A 15,788-nucleotide genomic window follows, 5' to 3' on the forward strand; every position below is an offset into this window, starting at 1 on the left:
CGGGCTGGGCTTTGGGGTAGGCAGCCACGAGCCACCCTTTCGAAGGTGAGGCGTATCTGCCGACCTGTGAAGACGCTTTACTTGCGAGCAGTGCGTGGACCAGATGGCGCGAGGGCACCGCAACATGGCTAAGGAGGCAGGGAAGCTTCTGCTCCAAGACGGCCGCTCAGGACCGCAAAATGGTGTTCCTGAAGGTTGTGTTAGTCGGGCTGGCCAGTCCCCGGGGCCTGACGGTCCAATGTTTCCCTCAAGAGTACTTCTAAATAAATAAATAGAGCAGTCAACCCCTGGTGGGATTAGGGCAGCAACCCGACCGGCAGACCTACTACTAGGTTTCTTCATCGACGCCACAGGTCCGGCTACGGTCGAAAGGTGGTATGCTGTTTTCACTGCCTGGCCGCAGTAACCAAGCTGTTTTCACCGCCAGGCCGCAGCGACCAAGCTGAGGAGCACTGACGTGGACTCGACCTCCATGCAGACAAGTCTCGTGATCAGCACCAAACACGCTGCAGAGGAGTTTGGCGAGCCGTCGCCCCAGCACGCTCGCATCGCCAGCAGCTCTGAGTCGGAGGACGACTCGGAGATCGCGGTTGTCGGACACGCCCGCCTCGAGGACGATGACGATGACGCCTACCTCCCGTCCGTGCAAACGGCAGCCCGAGTGGCCCGAGCGCGCTCCGCCTCGTCGAGCCTCAAAGCGTTTGCCGTCAAGCAAAGGATGGCGCGAGTTAGGGCCGACCGCGCTCGCCTCGTGCTGCCGCCCGCTGCCGCAGCCGATCCCAAGCTGCCCCTCCGGCTCCGCGTGTGGGCGAAGCGCTGGTGCGGCCTCGCGCGGCCAGGCGAGTCCGTGGTGGTGCAGCAGCACTGGCTCAACTCTGCCGTCGCTCAGATTGAGGCGGAGAGCCCGCCTCGGTCGAGAGCGATGACGCCTCGCGCCGAGGCGCCGAGGACGGGCGCCGTAGACCGGCTCCGGCGCCTCCTCCCTCTGCTGTTCGCGGCGCTCGCGGGCTGTATGGCCCTCGCGGGCGTCTACCAGGCCGTCAGGCGGACGCGCCGCGACGGCGGCGTCGGCGCCGCTGAGGCGAGGCGATTCGCAGCGCTCGCCGCCGCCGCTTCCGGCGCGCCGCCGTCGCTGCCAGCCCCACCGCTCTCGCCGCCGCTCTCGCCGCCGCAGCCGCCCAGGCCACCGCTGCCGCCGACGCCACCTCTGCCTCCGGCCCCTCCGCGCCCGCCGACGCAGCCACCGCCGCCGCCTCGGCCGCCTCCGCCCCGCCCGCCGCAACCGCCGCCGCGACCGCCGCCGCCGCCGCCGCCGCCGCCGCCGCCGCCGCCGCTGCTGCCACCGCCTAGACTGCCACCGCCGCTCCCGCCGCCGCCGCCGCCAGAGCCACCACCCCCGCAGCCTCCGCCGCCGCCCTCGCCGCCTCCGCCCTCTCCCTCTCCCTCCCCGCCGCCGCGGCCACACCCGCCACCGCCGCCGCCTCGCCCCCCGCCTTCACCGCTGCCACCGCCGCCGCCACCGCGCCCGCCGCCTCGCCCCCCGCCTTCGCCTTCGCCGCCGCCGCCGCCACGGCCGCCCCAGCCGCCCTTGCCGCCGCCGCCGCCGCCAGCTCCTCCGCCGCCTCCCGCGCCGCGCATCGCCCGCGCGATCGGGACGGGCTACTGCCGAGAGGCGGGCGACGTCCCTAACTCGTTCGACACGGCGCAATCCTGCGAGGCCCAGGCCGCTTGCTTTGCGCGCTGCCGCGCCGCCGACGTCTGCGTCGCCTTCGCCTGGGCTGCGGACCCGCTCAGCCCGCACGGAGGCTGTCGCGACGCGGGCCTGCCGCGCTGCGTCCTCTACAGAACGACGGCGCTCCAGCGCGCCGGGGCGACGGACGCCGCGGCGAGAGCCTACACGTGCTTCGCCATGCAGCAGCCAAAGCCCACGCCGCGCTCCCAGCCGCCCGTGCTGCGGCCGCCGCCGCCGCCGCCGCCCCCGCCCCCGTTCGGGCTGATCGCCCTGGGGCTGCTACTGTGGACAGTCCTGCTGAGCGGCGCCGGTGGCAAGCGGCGCGGCGATGGAGAGAGCGACACAGACGGTACGTAGGTCGGAGCCGTAGAGAGCGTTACGTGGGTGGGTGTAATACCTCTGCCGGCGCGCCACGGCGTGTACCGTCGTCCGTGTGTCGTAAATATAGACACTTACACGACAAAGTTCTCCTCGTACACGACGGGCTCTCGGATCCCCCGCGTCGTCGGACGTCTCATGCTGTGAGAGCGAGTTTTCCTCTTTTTTTATTTTTTCTTTGGACTTTGCCCTAGTGTTTCTTTGCACTTTGGCGCGCACCCAGTTGAAGAGCATGGCTGAAAAGTCAGTCAGTCAGTGTTACACACGTCCTAGCACGGACGACGGGGCACACGCACTCGCGGAACACACGGGGCATTACACACGAGGCGTTGTGTGCGTTCTCAGGGAAAGGCATCACCACAGACAGAATGCAATAGTCAGAGGGGTAGCCGGGTGGGGACTAGTCAACCTGCGATCTCCGATCTCGTGTATCACCGACACTTCGGGCACGACTGTTCAAATCCCGCAACTAACTAACTAATCGGCGCTGCGCGAATCGGCCCCGTCCCTCATAAGCAAGGGTCGGCGTCGCCTCCCCTCGGCATGCGTTTGACCCTGTTGGCACTCCTGACCGTCGCAAGCAGGAGTCTGACCGTCGCAAGCAGGAGTCTGACCGTCGCAAGCTGGCTGCCAAGATTCTGGAGCTGGAGGGGCGGCTCGAAGCGACCGATCGAGCGCAAGACCCGTCTGAGAGTATGCCGTCGTCCCGTTCAAGCAGCCCGGCCACCAACGACGGCGCGCCCAGTGGGTGCCTTGCTTTTCCGGGTTTGAAGTCCACGACGACGCCACGGACGCCGTCAAGGACCCCCACTTCTCCTTCGCACACGGTGGACGCGCTGACTTTCGCGGCCGCAACGGGCGAGAGCGCCTACTTTGGGGCGCGCGTCCCGCCCACAGCCCGCAGCTGACTCGTACCCTGCTGTCCGGCACAGGCTGCTATACTGCTTCCACTCTGCTCCGGGCTTTGCGATCAACATCAAGACCGAGGCGCCCCCGCAAGCCCCTGACCGCGCGTGGCGTCTCCTCCTGCCCAACCGCCCTTCCCGTCGCAGGACGCCACCTTCAAGCTGCGCAAGGGCGCGCTGACGGTGGACGGCTCCTTCATCACCGAGGTGCACGTTGTGGCCGAGACGGGGCGGAAAGGCAAGGAGGGAGAGCTCGTGCACGCTACATTCTGGGCGAACGAGCTCAAGTGCGAGCTGCCATAACGGCCAGCGGCCCGACACCAGCTTCTAACGCGTCATCCGTTCCATAGCGACTTCAACACCGGCTTCAACATGCTCACCGGCTTCTGTGGCAAGCTGGCCTTCTTCCTCGGCCCAATGAGGTCCTTCTCGTGCGGCAACATGATCATCCAGACGCCGGAGTGGCAGTCGACGGTGCGCGGTAACTACGTGTACGACCACCTGGCCGGCCCGACGCACCGCCTCGACGTCTCGTTGCGCACGGTCGGCAGCATGATGCTTGCGCCCGGGCAGACTCATGGTGCGCCCACCCACTTCGTGGGCGTCCCTTCGCACAGCCCGTTTCCCATAGAAATTACCGTACCTCGCAGGGCTCGTCGGGCAGAGCTTTTCGAGACAAGGGCCGCACAATGGCATCCCTCTCCTCGCAGCGACCCATGAGAGGCTCTCGCGTTCACGCCCGGCCCTGGATACAGACAAGCGCGACCTGACCATGGGGCCATCGAGGCCTCCGCCGAGATGTACGAGGTGCCCTCTGGGGACGCCGTCGAGTTTGCCTTCTCCCGCTTTTACAGCAAGCGTCCCGCAGCCGCTGCGGCGGGTGGGCTGCTTCTGCCTGCCGGCGAGGCATCAGCTGTGTGGACGAGGCATCGAGCGAGACCGGCATTGCGATCGGCCCTAGCGCCGAGGCTTCCTCTGGCCGTCCGTCGCGGCGACTGTCAGAGCACAAGAGTGATTGTGACAGTGATGGCATACCGGACGCCGAGGAGGGGGCGGCCGACTCGGACAGCGACAGCAAGCCCGACATCAAGGACCCCGACTCGGACAACGACGGCATCCCGGACACCCAAGAGGGGACGGCCGACTCGGACAGCGACGGCATCCCCGACATCAAGGACCCCGACTCGGACAACGACGGCATCCCGGACACCCAAGAGGGGACGGCCGACTCGGACAGCGACGGCATCCCCGACATCAAGGACCCCGACTCGGACAACGACAGCGTCCCGGACGCCCAAGAGGGTACGGTCGACTCGGACAGCGACGGCATCCCCGACATCAAGGACCCCGACTCGGACAACGACAGCGTCCCGGACGCCCAAGAGGGTACGGTCGACTCGGACAGCGACGGCATCCCCGACAACCTCGACCCCGACTCGGACGGCGACGGCAAGCCCGACGCTGAGGAGGGCGCCGCCGACGCTGACAGCGACGGCATCCCCGACGCCAAGGAGTCCAACACCGCCGACAAAGACAGCGACGGCCTGTCTGATGCGGAGGATCCCGACTCGGACGGCGACGGCATCCCAGACAGCGCCGAGGGCACCGACTCGGTTCCAACTCCCGCGCCGACTCCGCGCCCCACCCCTGCGCCGACTCCGGCCCCGACAGTGGCTGCCTTCACCATGTGCAACTCGCTCTGGTCGGCAAGACACTGCTGTTACGATCCTCTAACACCGGAACCGGCCGCTCATGTCCGCTCTGTCGCAACACTCGTTCAGTCTCCGACTGCCAGTTTGTGCCGGTCGACACCTGTGCAAATTCTTACATGCCTGCTGCGGCCCTTACATGCCTGCTGCGGCCGTCAGCGAAAACAAGGGTTGTTCATACACCGGGAAAGTTGACGACTGCAGGTTCGCGTACTATGATTGCGTGCTGACCTCTACGTCTTCAGGTATGCGTCTATGATTCCTGCGCAACGCCGTGCATTCGCTCCAACTAGCGCGCGAGAGGACACATCTTCAGCCGCATTCGGCCGTATTCAGCCGTATTCACTGTATCCGCCCCCCTCGTTTTCACGCGGTGCTCTGAAGGTCTGAAGACAGTGCACAATACAGTCCTCCCGCCCTGAGGCTGGCGTGCTCACCGTATAGGCTCCCGATGTGGCATCGCGTACGGGGCCACTTGGTGCGACCCAAATTCGGCCTGGGGATAGAGGATTTGCAATCCACTGCCTGCGCAACGCCGTGCATTCGCTCCGCCACTTGGTGCGGGAAAGCGTGAAGCACAACTACTACTGATGGTGATGGAACTGGGAGCCAGTGAGTGATGGTGGGGGGCACTTTCTTATAGCCCTTGTGCTGATGCTGACTTTACTGCATGGACGGTTGCGATTGTCTATGTAAGACTGGTTTTTAATTCGGCTTCGGGTTCGGCAAAACTCCGACACTGTCGATCGAAAATATTGGAAAAAACCCGATAACGCGCTCATGGTCCTCGCTGAAGAGATGCATTTTGCGCATCCTCAGATGCCACATTGCATCCTGGGATGCATGGACTAACCCAAGATGAGGGTATCATCTCGGCACGCTTGTGCGTCTGAAGACGACTGCAGTATCTGAGATGTCACGGGCTATCAAAAGACGCGGGGCACCATCTAAAGATGATTAAATCTTCTCGGAGAACCGTCCTTAGATGGAAAACGCATCCTAGATGGCGTTTGGCATCTAGGATGCGCATATCATCTGTAGATGGGGGGGTCGCCGCCCCTGACGGAGCACCGGACCGACCGCGGTCGGGCGATCTGAGGCCCATGATGCATGAAGAAAACTAGGCGTAAGAGAGGTATGCATTTGGGGGGGGGGGGGGGGGAGATTTGCCCCCTCAGCGGGCCGCCTTGGCCGCGTTGGGTGTGATGTACTCGAGTACCGGTCGGGGGGCAACTCTTCCGAGGAGCCGGGCCACCCTGCGAAAATATTGTTAGCACATCAAAGTCACAGAACTCAAACTCTACTATCATTAAACAGAGTCCAGTAGGTGGTGAATGTCCCCGGTTCGTATGAAGAAAGTTCCCAGCGTCCCGGCGTGCCGTCCAGAAAGTCGTCTCCGGCTAACCCTATATTACACACCTCATAACACCTCCATAAACACCACATATACCCTCGGCAAAAAACCGAATAAAGCCATACACGTCCACCGGCACCGCCATGGCGCGTGGGTTTCTCTCTCTCGCACGTAAAAATTCTCTCTCTAGTCTCTTCGTTCGCACCAAAGCTCAAACGATATTGGCAGCGCGCGCACCCTCGAGGCGGCGGAGCCCCGGTGTGCGCCGGGGGGGGTCACGGCCGGTCCTCGCACACCGCCGGCGCGGTCTAGCGTTTGTCGCACGGCACTATGTGGTGTGTGTGCTCTCCTCGTTTTCCATCGCAATCCATGTGATCATCAATCCTGTGAGATGCGTGCTCGATCGACACAGAAAGAGAGGACACCGCCTCGATAGGCGACGATAGCTCAAAGGTGACATGCGCGCCATGGCGCCGCCCGTTTCTGCCGTGTTGGGCAGAGATCCGATGCCCCCTCCGGGCCGCGCCGGCACGGCTGCCGCCGCCCTACGCCTCCCCCATCATCCGCTTGAGCATCGCGATCTCGTCGTCGGACGGCTTTGCCAGCCGGTCGGCGGGGTCGGCGGGCGCGTCGAGCGGCGCGTCGCTGTCGAAGTCGCGGAGCGGGAAGCCGTCCGGGAAGGTGGGCGGCGGCGCGTCGGCGTCGAACCGCGCCTCCTCCGACCGCGGCGGCTCGAGCAGCGCCGTGCCTCCGGAGCCAAAGTCGTCGGCAGGCGCGGGCGGCGCAGGCGGCGGCGCGTCGGCGATCTCGCGCATGCGGCGCGCGAGGTCGCCGAGGACGAGGGAGTCGTCGGCGAGGAAGGCCTCGTCCACCTCGGGCAGGGGCTCCTCCTCCGCCGGCGCCGCCTCCTCCTTGTCCGGCCGCTCGAGCAGCGCGGTGCCGCCCGAGGAGATCGTCTCTGCTGGCGGCTCGTCCTCCGCAGGCTCGTCGTACAGAGAGCGCATGCGGGCCTGCAGGCTGTTGAGCATCTCGACGTCGGCGTCGAGCTCGGGCTGCGCGGCGGGGGGCTCCACCGCCGCGGCCTGCTTGGACTTGCGCGAGGAGCGCGAGGCGAGGACGTACGCCGCTCCGGCGAGGGCGCCGCCGACGCCGACGCCCCACTTAACGACGTCGACGGGCGCGGAGCGGACGGGAACGCCGGTGGAGGCGGCGAGCGTGCGGGCGGCGGCCACCAGCAGCCACGCCGCCGCGGAGGCGGAGGCGGTGCCAATCCGGGCTAATTGCCCGTCGCCGCCGGCAGGCGCCCGCATCGCGACCGGAGCGGCCGCCCGCAGCTGCGAGGGCGCGGCGAGCGCGGCGGCGGGTCGGCGGAGCGCCGCTGCGCGAGGAGGCGCGAGTGTCAGGCCGCCTGCGGCGGCGAGGGAAAGCAGAAGAAGCGTGGTTGAGGCACGCATCTCTGCTGCGAGCACGTTCGAAGCGCCACTGGAGGTGGGATCCCGGGTGGGGGACCCCGCTCTCTGCGCAGTATGGTTCTTGCACTTGTGCAAGATTGGGCGTCTTCTGCCGCAGTCCCTTTGATGGGAGGCCCCAGGGTGGGGGCCACCTCGAACCCCCGGCCAGGGATTCGAGCGGAGGGTGCCCCGGATTCATCTATCCGTTGGGCCCCGGTACATTCATTAGAACTGATCACTTTGCGCAGCAGCCGTCCCTTCGCCGACTGGACGGCAGTGCGCTGCGTTGTCGCTCTGTCGTGCACGCTCTCGTGCCTCGTTGTTGTGACACGGGAGTAGAGTCGAGAGGTAGCCCTCGACGAGACGACCGGCGCTGCGATGCCAGACCTCACTGCCGCCGAGCTCAGCATTCCGGCCGAGCAGCACCCCGATCCCGCAAAGCCACTGGTGATACCCGTCGACTCAACAGTGGTGGGCTCTACCCTGCGCTTCATTCCGTGGTCTGTGGTGGGCAATCCGGCCTTCCTCCAGCTGCCCCCTCCTCCTCCGGGGATGCAACCGTCGTGGGTCCAGATTCCGCAGTGGGTCGCCATCAGTGCGCTGCTCCCCTTCAGTGAGCCCGAGCCCGCTGTGGCCACCCACTTTGACAGGCTCAGCGTCTTGCGGCTGGCCGTATTGGCCGCGGCTTGGCGCCGCATCCTCGGCGCCTTGTCCGACCTCGGCGTTTTCAGCACGGTGCACGTGGATGAGGATGCGTTCCGTACGGTGTGCATCCAGGCTCTGCACTCCCGCCAAATCCCGGTGCCCGAGCTCTATCTGCAGTGGGGCGATTTGGGGTACTCTGAGGCGATCACACCCTTGGGACCAGCGCCATCTGCAGAAGCAAAGGCCGTCGACTTCTTGCAGTACGCGACAGTCGGGGCTCTTTGCGACCCTACGGCCGACGTCCCGTTCGCAGCCCTGTCTGACATGACCCGCTGCTTGGGGCCCGTCTTCACGGCGGCAGCGCGCGTCGATCCCATGGGGAGCGCCGTCGTGGGGGCTGCATCGCTCGCCGCCGCCGCTGGTCACATCACTCCGCGAGCGAGCGATGGGCACCCCTCCCTGCTCGCTCGGCATGTGCTCAGCATGCTGAAGACTACCCGCTCGAGTTTCCCGGCCTGCCTGAGGACCAACTCTTTTCAGAACTACTCTGCGGAGGTTGAGACTCGCGCCGAGTATGTGGGCGGGACCACCGTGGCGCGCGACCGAGTGGCCGAGCAGCGTTGCTCGCGCGCTATTGCAGCCAAGGCGCCGACGCTCGACTCCCTGCTCCGTGCGCTGCCTCGGCCAACGCCCCCGTCGGTCGTTTATGAAGCCTACCGGCAGCTCGTCTCGCTCTACTTTCCGACGGATCGGCGTCCTATGGACCTGCTCCTGACTGATCTGGATGCTCAGCTTCACGCGCGGCTACCCACCTACCAACACGCGCTGACCAACGGCAAGCCGTTCGCTTCGATCCTGGCGGGGTTGCGCAAGCTTCACGAATCGCTCGAGCCCTCGAGGAAGGCGCCAGTCATGACTTCGACAGGCGACTCCGAGGACTCGGCGTTGGGCAAGTTCGACCGCACGCCGGCTGGCCTTCCGGACAACTCACTCCGAGAGGCCATCCACAGCGCCCCCTTCCAGGACGCGGTCCGCAAGATTGGCAGCATCGACCTCTCCACCCCGACTGGCCCGCTGGAGGTTATCAAGGAGGTGTTCCTGAGCGGTTCGATGATCCTGCAGCGCTACGTGATCTTCCAGGAGGCCGCGCTTGCCACCAAGCACGAGATCTTCGGCGTGATCCAAGGAGTGCGCCACCATCTCGGACGCTACCTCGGGTCGGTCGTCGCGATGGAGAATGGCAGCGTCCCGCCCGGCCTGGAGGACTTTTCCTTGGGGGAGACCGAGAGGCTGATGCACGCGCAGCGCGTCGCCGCCAAGACCACATCGCTTACTCGCTTCGCCGACCCGCCGCTGATGCCCAAGCACGAGCTGATGCTACGGGGCCACTACGCGTCGGTCGACCTCTACAACGCCCCGGGAGGCGCGAGCGAGCCCGCGGCGCTCAAGGCAAACAAGAAGGGGCACATGGTCGAGGCCGTGGCGGTGTCGGCGCAGTTTCGCGACGCTCACGTGCTCCGCCGGGTCCAAGCCTTCTGGGCCCCCTTCTTCACCGCTCGCGGCTTCAATGCGAACCCGAGCAGTACCCACCACACCTTCCACTCGTTGCTGGGCGTGATCATCGACTTCATCGACCAAGGCGCGTACAAGGAGGGTACCGAGCTCGAGGCGCACCTCGACCTAGCGTCGGAGGTGCTCAAGCAGCAACTGGAGGAGAGCGGGCAGGAGCACCGCGCCCTGCTGCGACACGCACAGCCCGCCAGCGCGAAGTTCGACTACTTCTGCGCGCGCGGCACGACCGCGCTGGGGAAGATCGAGACGCGCATCGCGAACAACCAATCGGTGGCGTCTCTCAAGTTGGCGCTCGGCCTGGTGGCGTGGGCCTCCAGACTGGCCACCTGTGGCGGCATCTCCTTCCTTAACGTCATGGACGGAGCCGCGCCCCGGGCGAGGGGGCTCACGGGCGTAGGTCGTTCCTAGCGACTCGGCTCCCCCCGCAGACCGTCCTCAGTGGGGAGCCCTCCTTTTCCTGGGCGCACATGGTGGTGGCGGCGACGATACTCCAAACCGGCGAAGGCATGGGCAGCTCGAGGAGGCGACCGCTGGCCCTCTCCTGTCGGACTGATGGCCCGAAACAACTACCAAGACTTTGTCGAGCTCAACGTCTCTACCTGTGGCGCGACCGACGCAACTGCGGAGGTGTTAACTGCTGTCGGCAACAGCCAGCCGGAGGGCAACCTCGTTAGGAGGCTAGAGATCTCCCTCATCCGGGGGGAGGATCGCCCTGCCACAGCTACGCGAGCGACGCCAGCTTGCGAGACGTTCAATTCGAGCATTCGGGCCGCGCGACCTATGGAGACCCAGCCAGAGGCAAGCGTGGGCGCTGCCCAAGCGGATCGCCGGCAACTAGTGCCGCCCGCGCCTGGCGCGACCGCCTTCAAGCGCGGGCGGCCCGTGACTTTGCTCCATCAAACGGGACAAGGCAAAAACACAGTTGCACAGATACATGCCGGCGGCGCGACTCCCCCCCGCAGATCGTCCTCAGTGGGGGAGACCGCGACACCGGTGACGGAGCGCAGTTGGGAGTGTCTTCGGCTCACGCCAGGGCGCTCGTTGCTCCTCCGTCTCTTTGTATCTTCCATACTGCATTTATCAGAAGACGTATGGTTCTTGCACTTGTGCAAGATTGGGCGTCTTCTGCCGCAGTCCCTTTGATGGGAGGCCCCAGGGTGGGGGCCACCTCGAACCCCCGGCCAGGGATTCGAGCGGAGGGTGCCCCGGATTCATCTATCCGTTGGGCCCCGGTACATTCATTAGAACTGATCACTTTGCGCAGCAGCCGTCCCTTCGCCGACTGGACGGCAGTGCGCTGCGTTGTCGCTCTGTCGTGCACGCTCTCGTGCCTCGTTGTTGTGACCCACCCTGTCCCACCCGTGTGTGATCAGTGTCTACGGAGGGAGTGTCTTCGGCTCACGCCAGGGCGCTCGTTGCTCCTCCGTCTCTTTGTATCTTCCATACTGCATTTATCAGAAGACCCACCGATGCTGGCCAGCTGTCGGAAAAAATAATTCACAGCGCGCTGGTTGCACCTCGCGGTGCAGCGTTTGGGTGAGCAGAAATCGGTGTCCTTGTCGGAAGCTTGCTATTCAAAGGCTGCGCCGGCGGTGCGCGGCGCGGCGCCCGTCGGGCGGATGCATCCGTGGGGTTCAAACGGGATCATGGGGCGCAACGCCAACCCCCGCCCGCCCCCCATCCTTCCGCTCTCCGCGTGGCGCCGCTCGCGCGATGCGGAGAGCCTGGGCGAACTCGAGCCGCCCGACCTGGCGATCGGAGAGATGCACGCGGGCATGGAGGTGCAGCGCAGGGGGCGCTCCATCAGCGTTGACGATCTCATGCCGGCCCTCCCCCTCCAGCGCACCATCTCCGCGCCTGTGTCGCCCGCCACAACAATCACCTCGCCCGGCCTGCAAGCCCTGACGCCGCCATCGACGGCGGCGAGCTGGCGGTCCAAGTTTGTCCTCTCGGCGCACCGCGCCAGCCCCAAGCTCGAGCCGATCGGCGCCGGCCGCGACGCGCACATCCTCCGACTGGTGAACGAGTCTTGCGCCGCGCTCGACGCCGGCTGCCGCCCTTCGCTCGTGGACGACGGACTCGGGGGGACGTACATCATCGAGTCGCCGTGGGGCTCGCGGCTGCCCATCTCGCTCTTCAAGCCGCGCGACGAGGAGCCCTGCGGCCCCAACAACCCCAAGGGCGCGCAGCAAACCTTCATCGCCAACATCGGGGAGGAGGGGATGTGCCCCGGCATCCGGATCGGGGACGCGGCGCTCAACGAGCACCTCGCCTACACGCTCGACGCGACGGAGCGGTCGCGCCACTTCTGCCGCGTGCCGGCCACCGCCTGCGTGCGCACCGAGCACACCTCCTTCTTCGACGCCTCCACCGGCGAGGGCGCCTCCTACGGCGAGGCGCAGGCGTCGCCGTTCCGCGCGCGCAAGGACAAGGCGGGCTCGCTGCAGCGGTACGTGCCGCACGACGGGCCGGCGGACGACTTTTCGCACTCGCTCTTCCCGACGCTCGAGGTGCAGCGCATCGCTTGTCTCGACCTCTGGCTCCTCAACGCCGACCGGCACGGGGGCAACATCCTCGTCCAGCGCACCTCGACCGCCGCCGCAGACGCGCTCACGCCGACGGCGAGCTCGTGCTGCGGATCGTGCCGCTCGCCGCGCTCGGAGCCGTCGACGCCGGGCCACTCGGGGCGCGGCACCCCCGGCGGCACCCCCGCCGCCTCGCCGATGCTCCTCCCCTCCTCGGCAGCCCCTCCAGCGTCCCGCTCGCCAATGAGCTACCTGCCTCCGGCCGCCTCCCCGGCCGGCCTGCCGCCCGTGCCGAGCCAGCTGCCCATGCCGGCGCTCTCCCTCGGGGAGACGGCCGCGCACCGCTCGATCGTCTTCCCGTCCCCCGTCGCGGCGCGGCCCGCCAACCCGCGCGCCCCCTCCCCCTGCGGCGCGGCGGCGCCCGCGGGCGCGTTTGGCTCGGCGGCGCTCTCGACGCCGCTCTCCGCGCCGTCGCTCGGCGCATCGCTCGGCGCGCCGGCCTCGGCGGAGGTGCCGCGCGGCGCGGTGATGCGGCTCGTGCCGATCGACCACGGCTTCTGCCTGCCCACTTCGCTCCGCTCCGTCGTGCCCAACCTCGAGTGGCGCCACTGGCCGCAGGCGCGGGCGCCCCTCGCGCCAGAGGTGCAGGAGCACATCGCCCGCATCGACGCCGACGCCGACGCGGCGCTGCTCGCCTCGCGCCGCGAGAGCGGCGTCTCGGACGGGTCGATCCGCACCCTGCGCGTCGGCACCGCGCTCCTCCAGCAAGGAGCCGCCGCCGGCCTCTCCCTCGGCGAGATGGCGGACATCGTTTGCGAGCCGCCGGCAGAGGCGTCGCCGGAGGGCGGCACCGCCGAGGGCGGCACCGCCGCCGCCACCGCCCCGGGCCCGGACGGGATCGGCCTCGACTCGAAGCCGCCGCTGACGGCGCTCCAGGTCCTCGTCCGCGAGGCGGAGGCGGAGGCGGACCGCCGCATCGCGTGGGAGTGCGGAGGCGCCACTTTCCCGCGCGAGGCGGCGAGCGGCGGCTCGGGAAAGGCGGTCCTGCGCTGCGAGCGGCGAGGCCAGAAGCGGCCGTCCACCGAGGAGGCGGCGGCGGCCGCGCAGCGCGAGGCCGCCTTCCTCGACTGCTACAAGGCGCGCCTCGCCTGCTACTTGCGCGGCAGCCGCTCTGCGGGCGGGTGCGGCGCGGCCTAGGTGCCCCCTCCCTCCGCCCCGTCCCCCTCCCCCTCCGCCCGCCCTCGTGGAGTCCGCCCTCTGATTCGCTGCCGCGCGCCAACGTGATGGCGCCCGCGCGCCAATGTGATGGCGCCCGGGGAAAGACCCGCCTCCTTAGGAAGGAGGCGCCGCCCCGGTGCCGCCCACCATGCTTGCTCTCTCGCCTCTCCTCGCGTCTGCATGCCGAACTCTGTTTCCGCGCGCGTGCCGCCCGCCCCACTCCTCCGCTTGCACCCGCGCCACCGCGATGTTGATTTCCTGTACACAGTCCAGTCCCAGTGCTGCGAAGCCCCCTGCATGTCGGGCCTCTGCTTCCATTAGTCTAGCCGTCTCTGGCGCTCTCGGCCCACAACACACATCTATATCAGACCCTGTGTTGCCGCGCGATATCCCCAGTGACTCACATGTGCACTACCCGTCGTGCCCGTATGATCCGTTGATGAATGAACCTCTTGCTTGAGTATATCCACACAAGAAAACCGAGAAACCAAAAAAGAGTATATACACATCGTCGCCCCGTGAGCGACTAGTTGCAAATACGGGTGGTGTGAACATCTCGTCATATGCCTCATCGACCACTTTTGATGTCTTTTTGTCCGTGTTGCTCCCAGCGCCCTCGCCCGCGCTCCCTGAGGCCATGGCTGGTGCTACTAGTATGGGGGGCTACCTGGCTACCGCGAGAGCGACCCAACTCGTCGACATCGTCCGATGAGGGTGCCTCAAAGTCAGCCTTCGGAGGCTATCGTGGGGTCGAGCCGGCAGTAGCCGTGACATGTGGTTCCACCACCCCCCTCGTAGTCTTTGCCTCTGACCGCCACCGTTCCCAGGCTGCCTAATGGGATGGAAAGGAAGGCTCGGCGAGCGTATAGAAGCGTGCTCGACCTCGTCGTGGCAGCCTGCACGGCAGCGCTGGCAGGCGCGATGAGCGTCGTGCCACCTGACCCGAGACGGGTCGCAGGCGTCGTACCGAGCGCGTCGAGACTGTGTCCTGGTGCGCTCTGCACGGGTGAGTCACGTCGGCGTCAAAGGAGCGACGTGTGACCTGTCAGAGCTTGATCTCCGATCTCAGCGACGTCGAGTCGCCTTCGGTGGCGACAGCTAGGATGCATGGCCCTGGGAAGCTGGCGCCGCACGCAGGCGGACCTTGTGTGTGCGCGGAACGCTGAAAAAGTGGGTGCTCTACGTCACTTTTTTGAGTAGATAGTGCCGAGCTGGCCGTGACAGGGTTTTTGGTAGTTTTAGCTGGTTTTAGGGGGGGTTTGCACCACAGGCTTTTTGCAACAAGTCGAGCGTGACGCTGTCACGACGCGACGTCTCACGCGTCGCCGTCGGAGCCGTATCCCGTATACCCGCTTCAGGCCTCAGTCCTCAGTCCTCAGTCCTCAAAAAAGTGCGTCGTAGACGTAGCGATGGGTTTTGGGGAGGGCGCTCCGAGACTAACCCTCGGCGAGACCTGTGTTGTTTACTTTATGGCCCCCTCCCTCGTGGTCGTGCGAACGCGCACCTCCCAAGAAGGGTCAGGCAGGGCTCTCTAGCCCGCAGCCCGATATTGATGACTTGATCAGAGACTAAATAAGAGTAGTAATGTCTTGTGATAAGAATGACACCCCCCGCACTCGTCTCTGGCGCTAGCTCTGGCTCTGGGCACTCACGCGGACGGTGCGCGACGGTCACGCTCTCCACTGCTCAGTGCTGTCCACAGACCACAGCCAGCGCCGCAACTCTGGCCCAGACTGCAGTCACTCGCTCCAAAGACGCCGAGGCCGTCCAAGTGGTGCTCTCTCCCACACTCCAGTGACTGAGTCAGAAACTCCAGACCTCTAGTGCTCCACGCCACCGTCGGTGGAGAGGCACGCCCCTCGCTGGGCGTCACCATTACGGGGTGTGGAGGGTGAGTTGACCAGGGGTTGTGCGCCGGGCCCTCCTGCTCGGCTCCAGCGAGTAGACAAGTGTTGTCATCAACAGAGTAGAAGGATCTGACCTCAGGGCCGATGTGACCAAGCGCTGGTAGCGTGGTTTGACCTCACACCCATGGTCTCACAGTGTGCCGGCAGTCGCCGAGCAGTGTCGCTCACACAAGCCGCAGCACAAGTGACTGAGGGCCAGTGAGGGCGAGCCCATCGCTGTGACAGCTGTGGCAGCCGCACAGTAGGCTGTGCCAACTGTGCAGAGCGTGTGAGCAGCAGAGGAGCTGCTCTCCAGGCTTCTGTCGCAAAGAGCTGCATGCCACGAGGCACCGAAGGCGCTGTCGAGGTTCGCCGAGCGCGGCGCAGTTGGAGGAAGAGCCGCCGCCGACGAG

The 15,788-nt window shown here is 66.3% G+C and overlaps 3 protein-coding genes across 3 annotated transcripts; 2 read left to right on the top strand and 1 right to left on the bottom strand.

Annotated features, from left to right (window-relative positions):
• Positions 1-368: 368 nt before the first annotated feature.
• EMIHUDRAFT_463138 (hypothetical protein) lies at positions 369-5,230 on the top strand (the record flags this gene model as incomplete). The annotated part of the gene is made up of 4 exons (XM_005780920.1): positions 369-2,023; positions 3,163-3,302; positions 3,366-3,595; positions 5,169-5,230. The coding sequence occupies exons 1-4, from the start codon at positions 473-475 to the stop codon at positions 5,228-5,230; spliced, it is 1,983 nt and encodes a 660-aa protein (XP_005780977.1). The 5' UTR covers positions 369-472.
• Positions 5,231-6,623: 1,393 nt separating this feature from the next.
• On the bottom strand, positions 6,624-7,532 carry EMIHUDRAFT_100011 (hypothetical protein; the record flags this gene model as incomplete). Its single annotated transcript, XM_005780921.1, has 1 exon — positions 6,624-7,532. The coding sequence occupies one exon, from the start codon at positions 7,530-7,532 to the stop codon at positions 6,624-6,626; it is 909 nt and encodes a 302-aa protein (XP_005780978.1).
• A 3,751-nt stretch (positions 7,533-11,283) lies between these two features.
• On the top strand, positions 11,284-14,325 carry EMIHUDRAFT_450026 (hypothetical protein; the record flags this gene model as incomplete). The annotated part of the gene is made up of 6 exons (XM_005780922.1): positions 11,284-12,387; positions 12,568-12,622; positions 12,782-13,081; positions 13,208-13,452; positions 14,124-14,238; positions 14,317-14,325. The coding sequence occupies exons 1-6, from the start codon at positions 11,366-11,368 to the stop codon at positions 14,323-14,325; spliced, it is 1,746 nt and encodes a 581-aa protein (XP_005780979.1). The 5' UTR covers positions 11,284-11,365.
• Between the last annotated feature and the right edge of the window lie 1,463 nt (positions 14,326-15,788).

Source organism: Emiliania huxleyi (assembly GCF_000372725.1).
Source record: "Emiliania huxleyi CCMP1516 chromosome Unknown EMIHUscaffold_21, whole genome shotgun sequence".
In the NCBI taxonomy this organism is placed as follows: domain Eukaryota; phylum Haptophyta; order Isochrysidales; family Noelaerhabdaceae; genus Emiliania; species Emiliania huxleyi.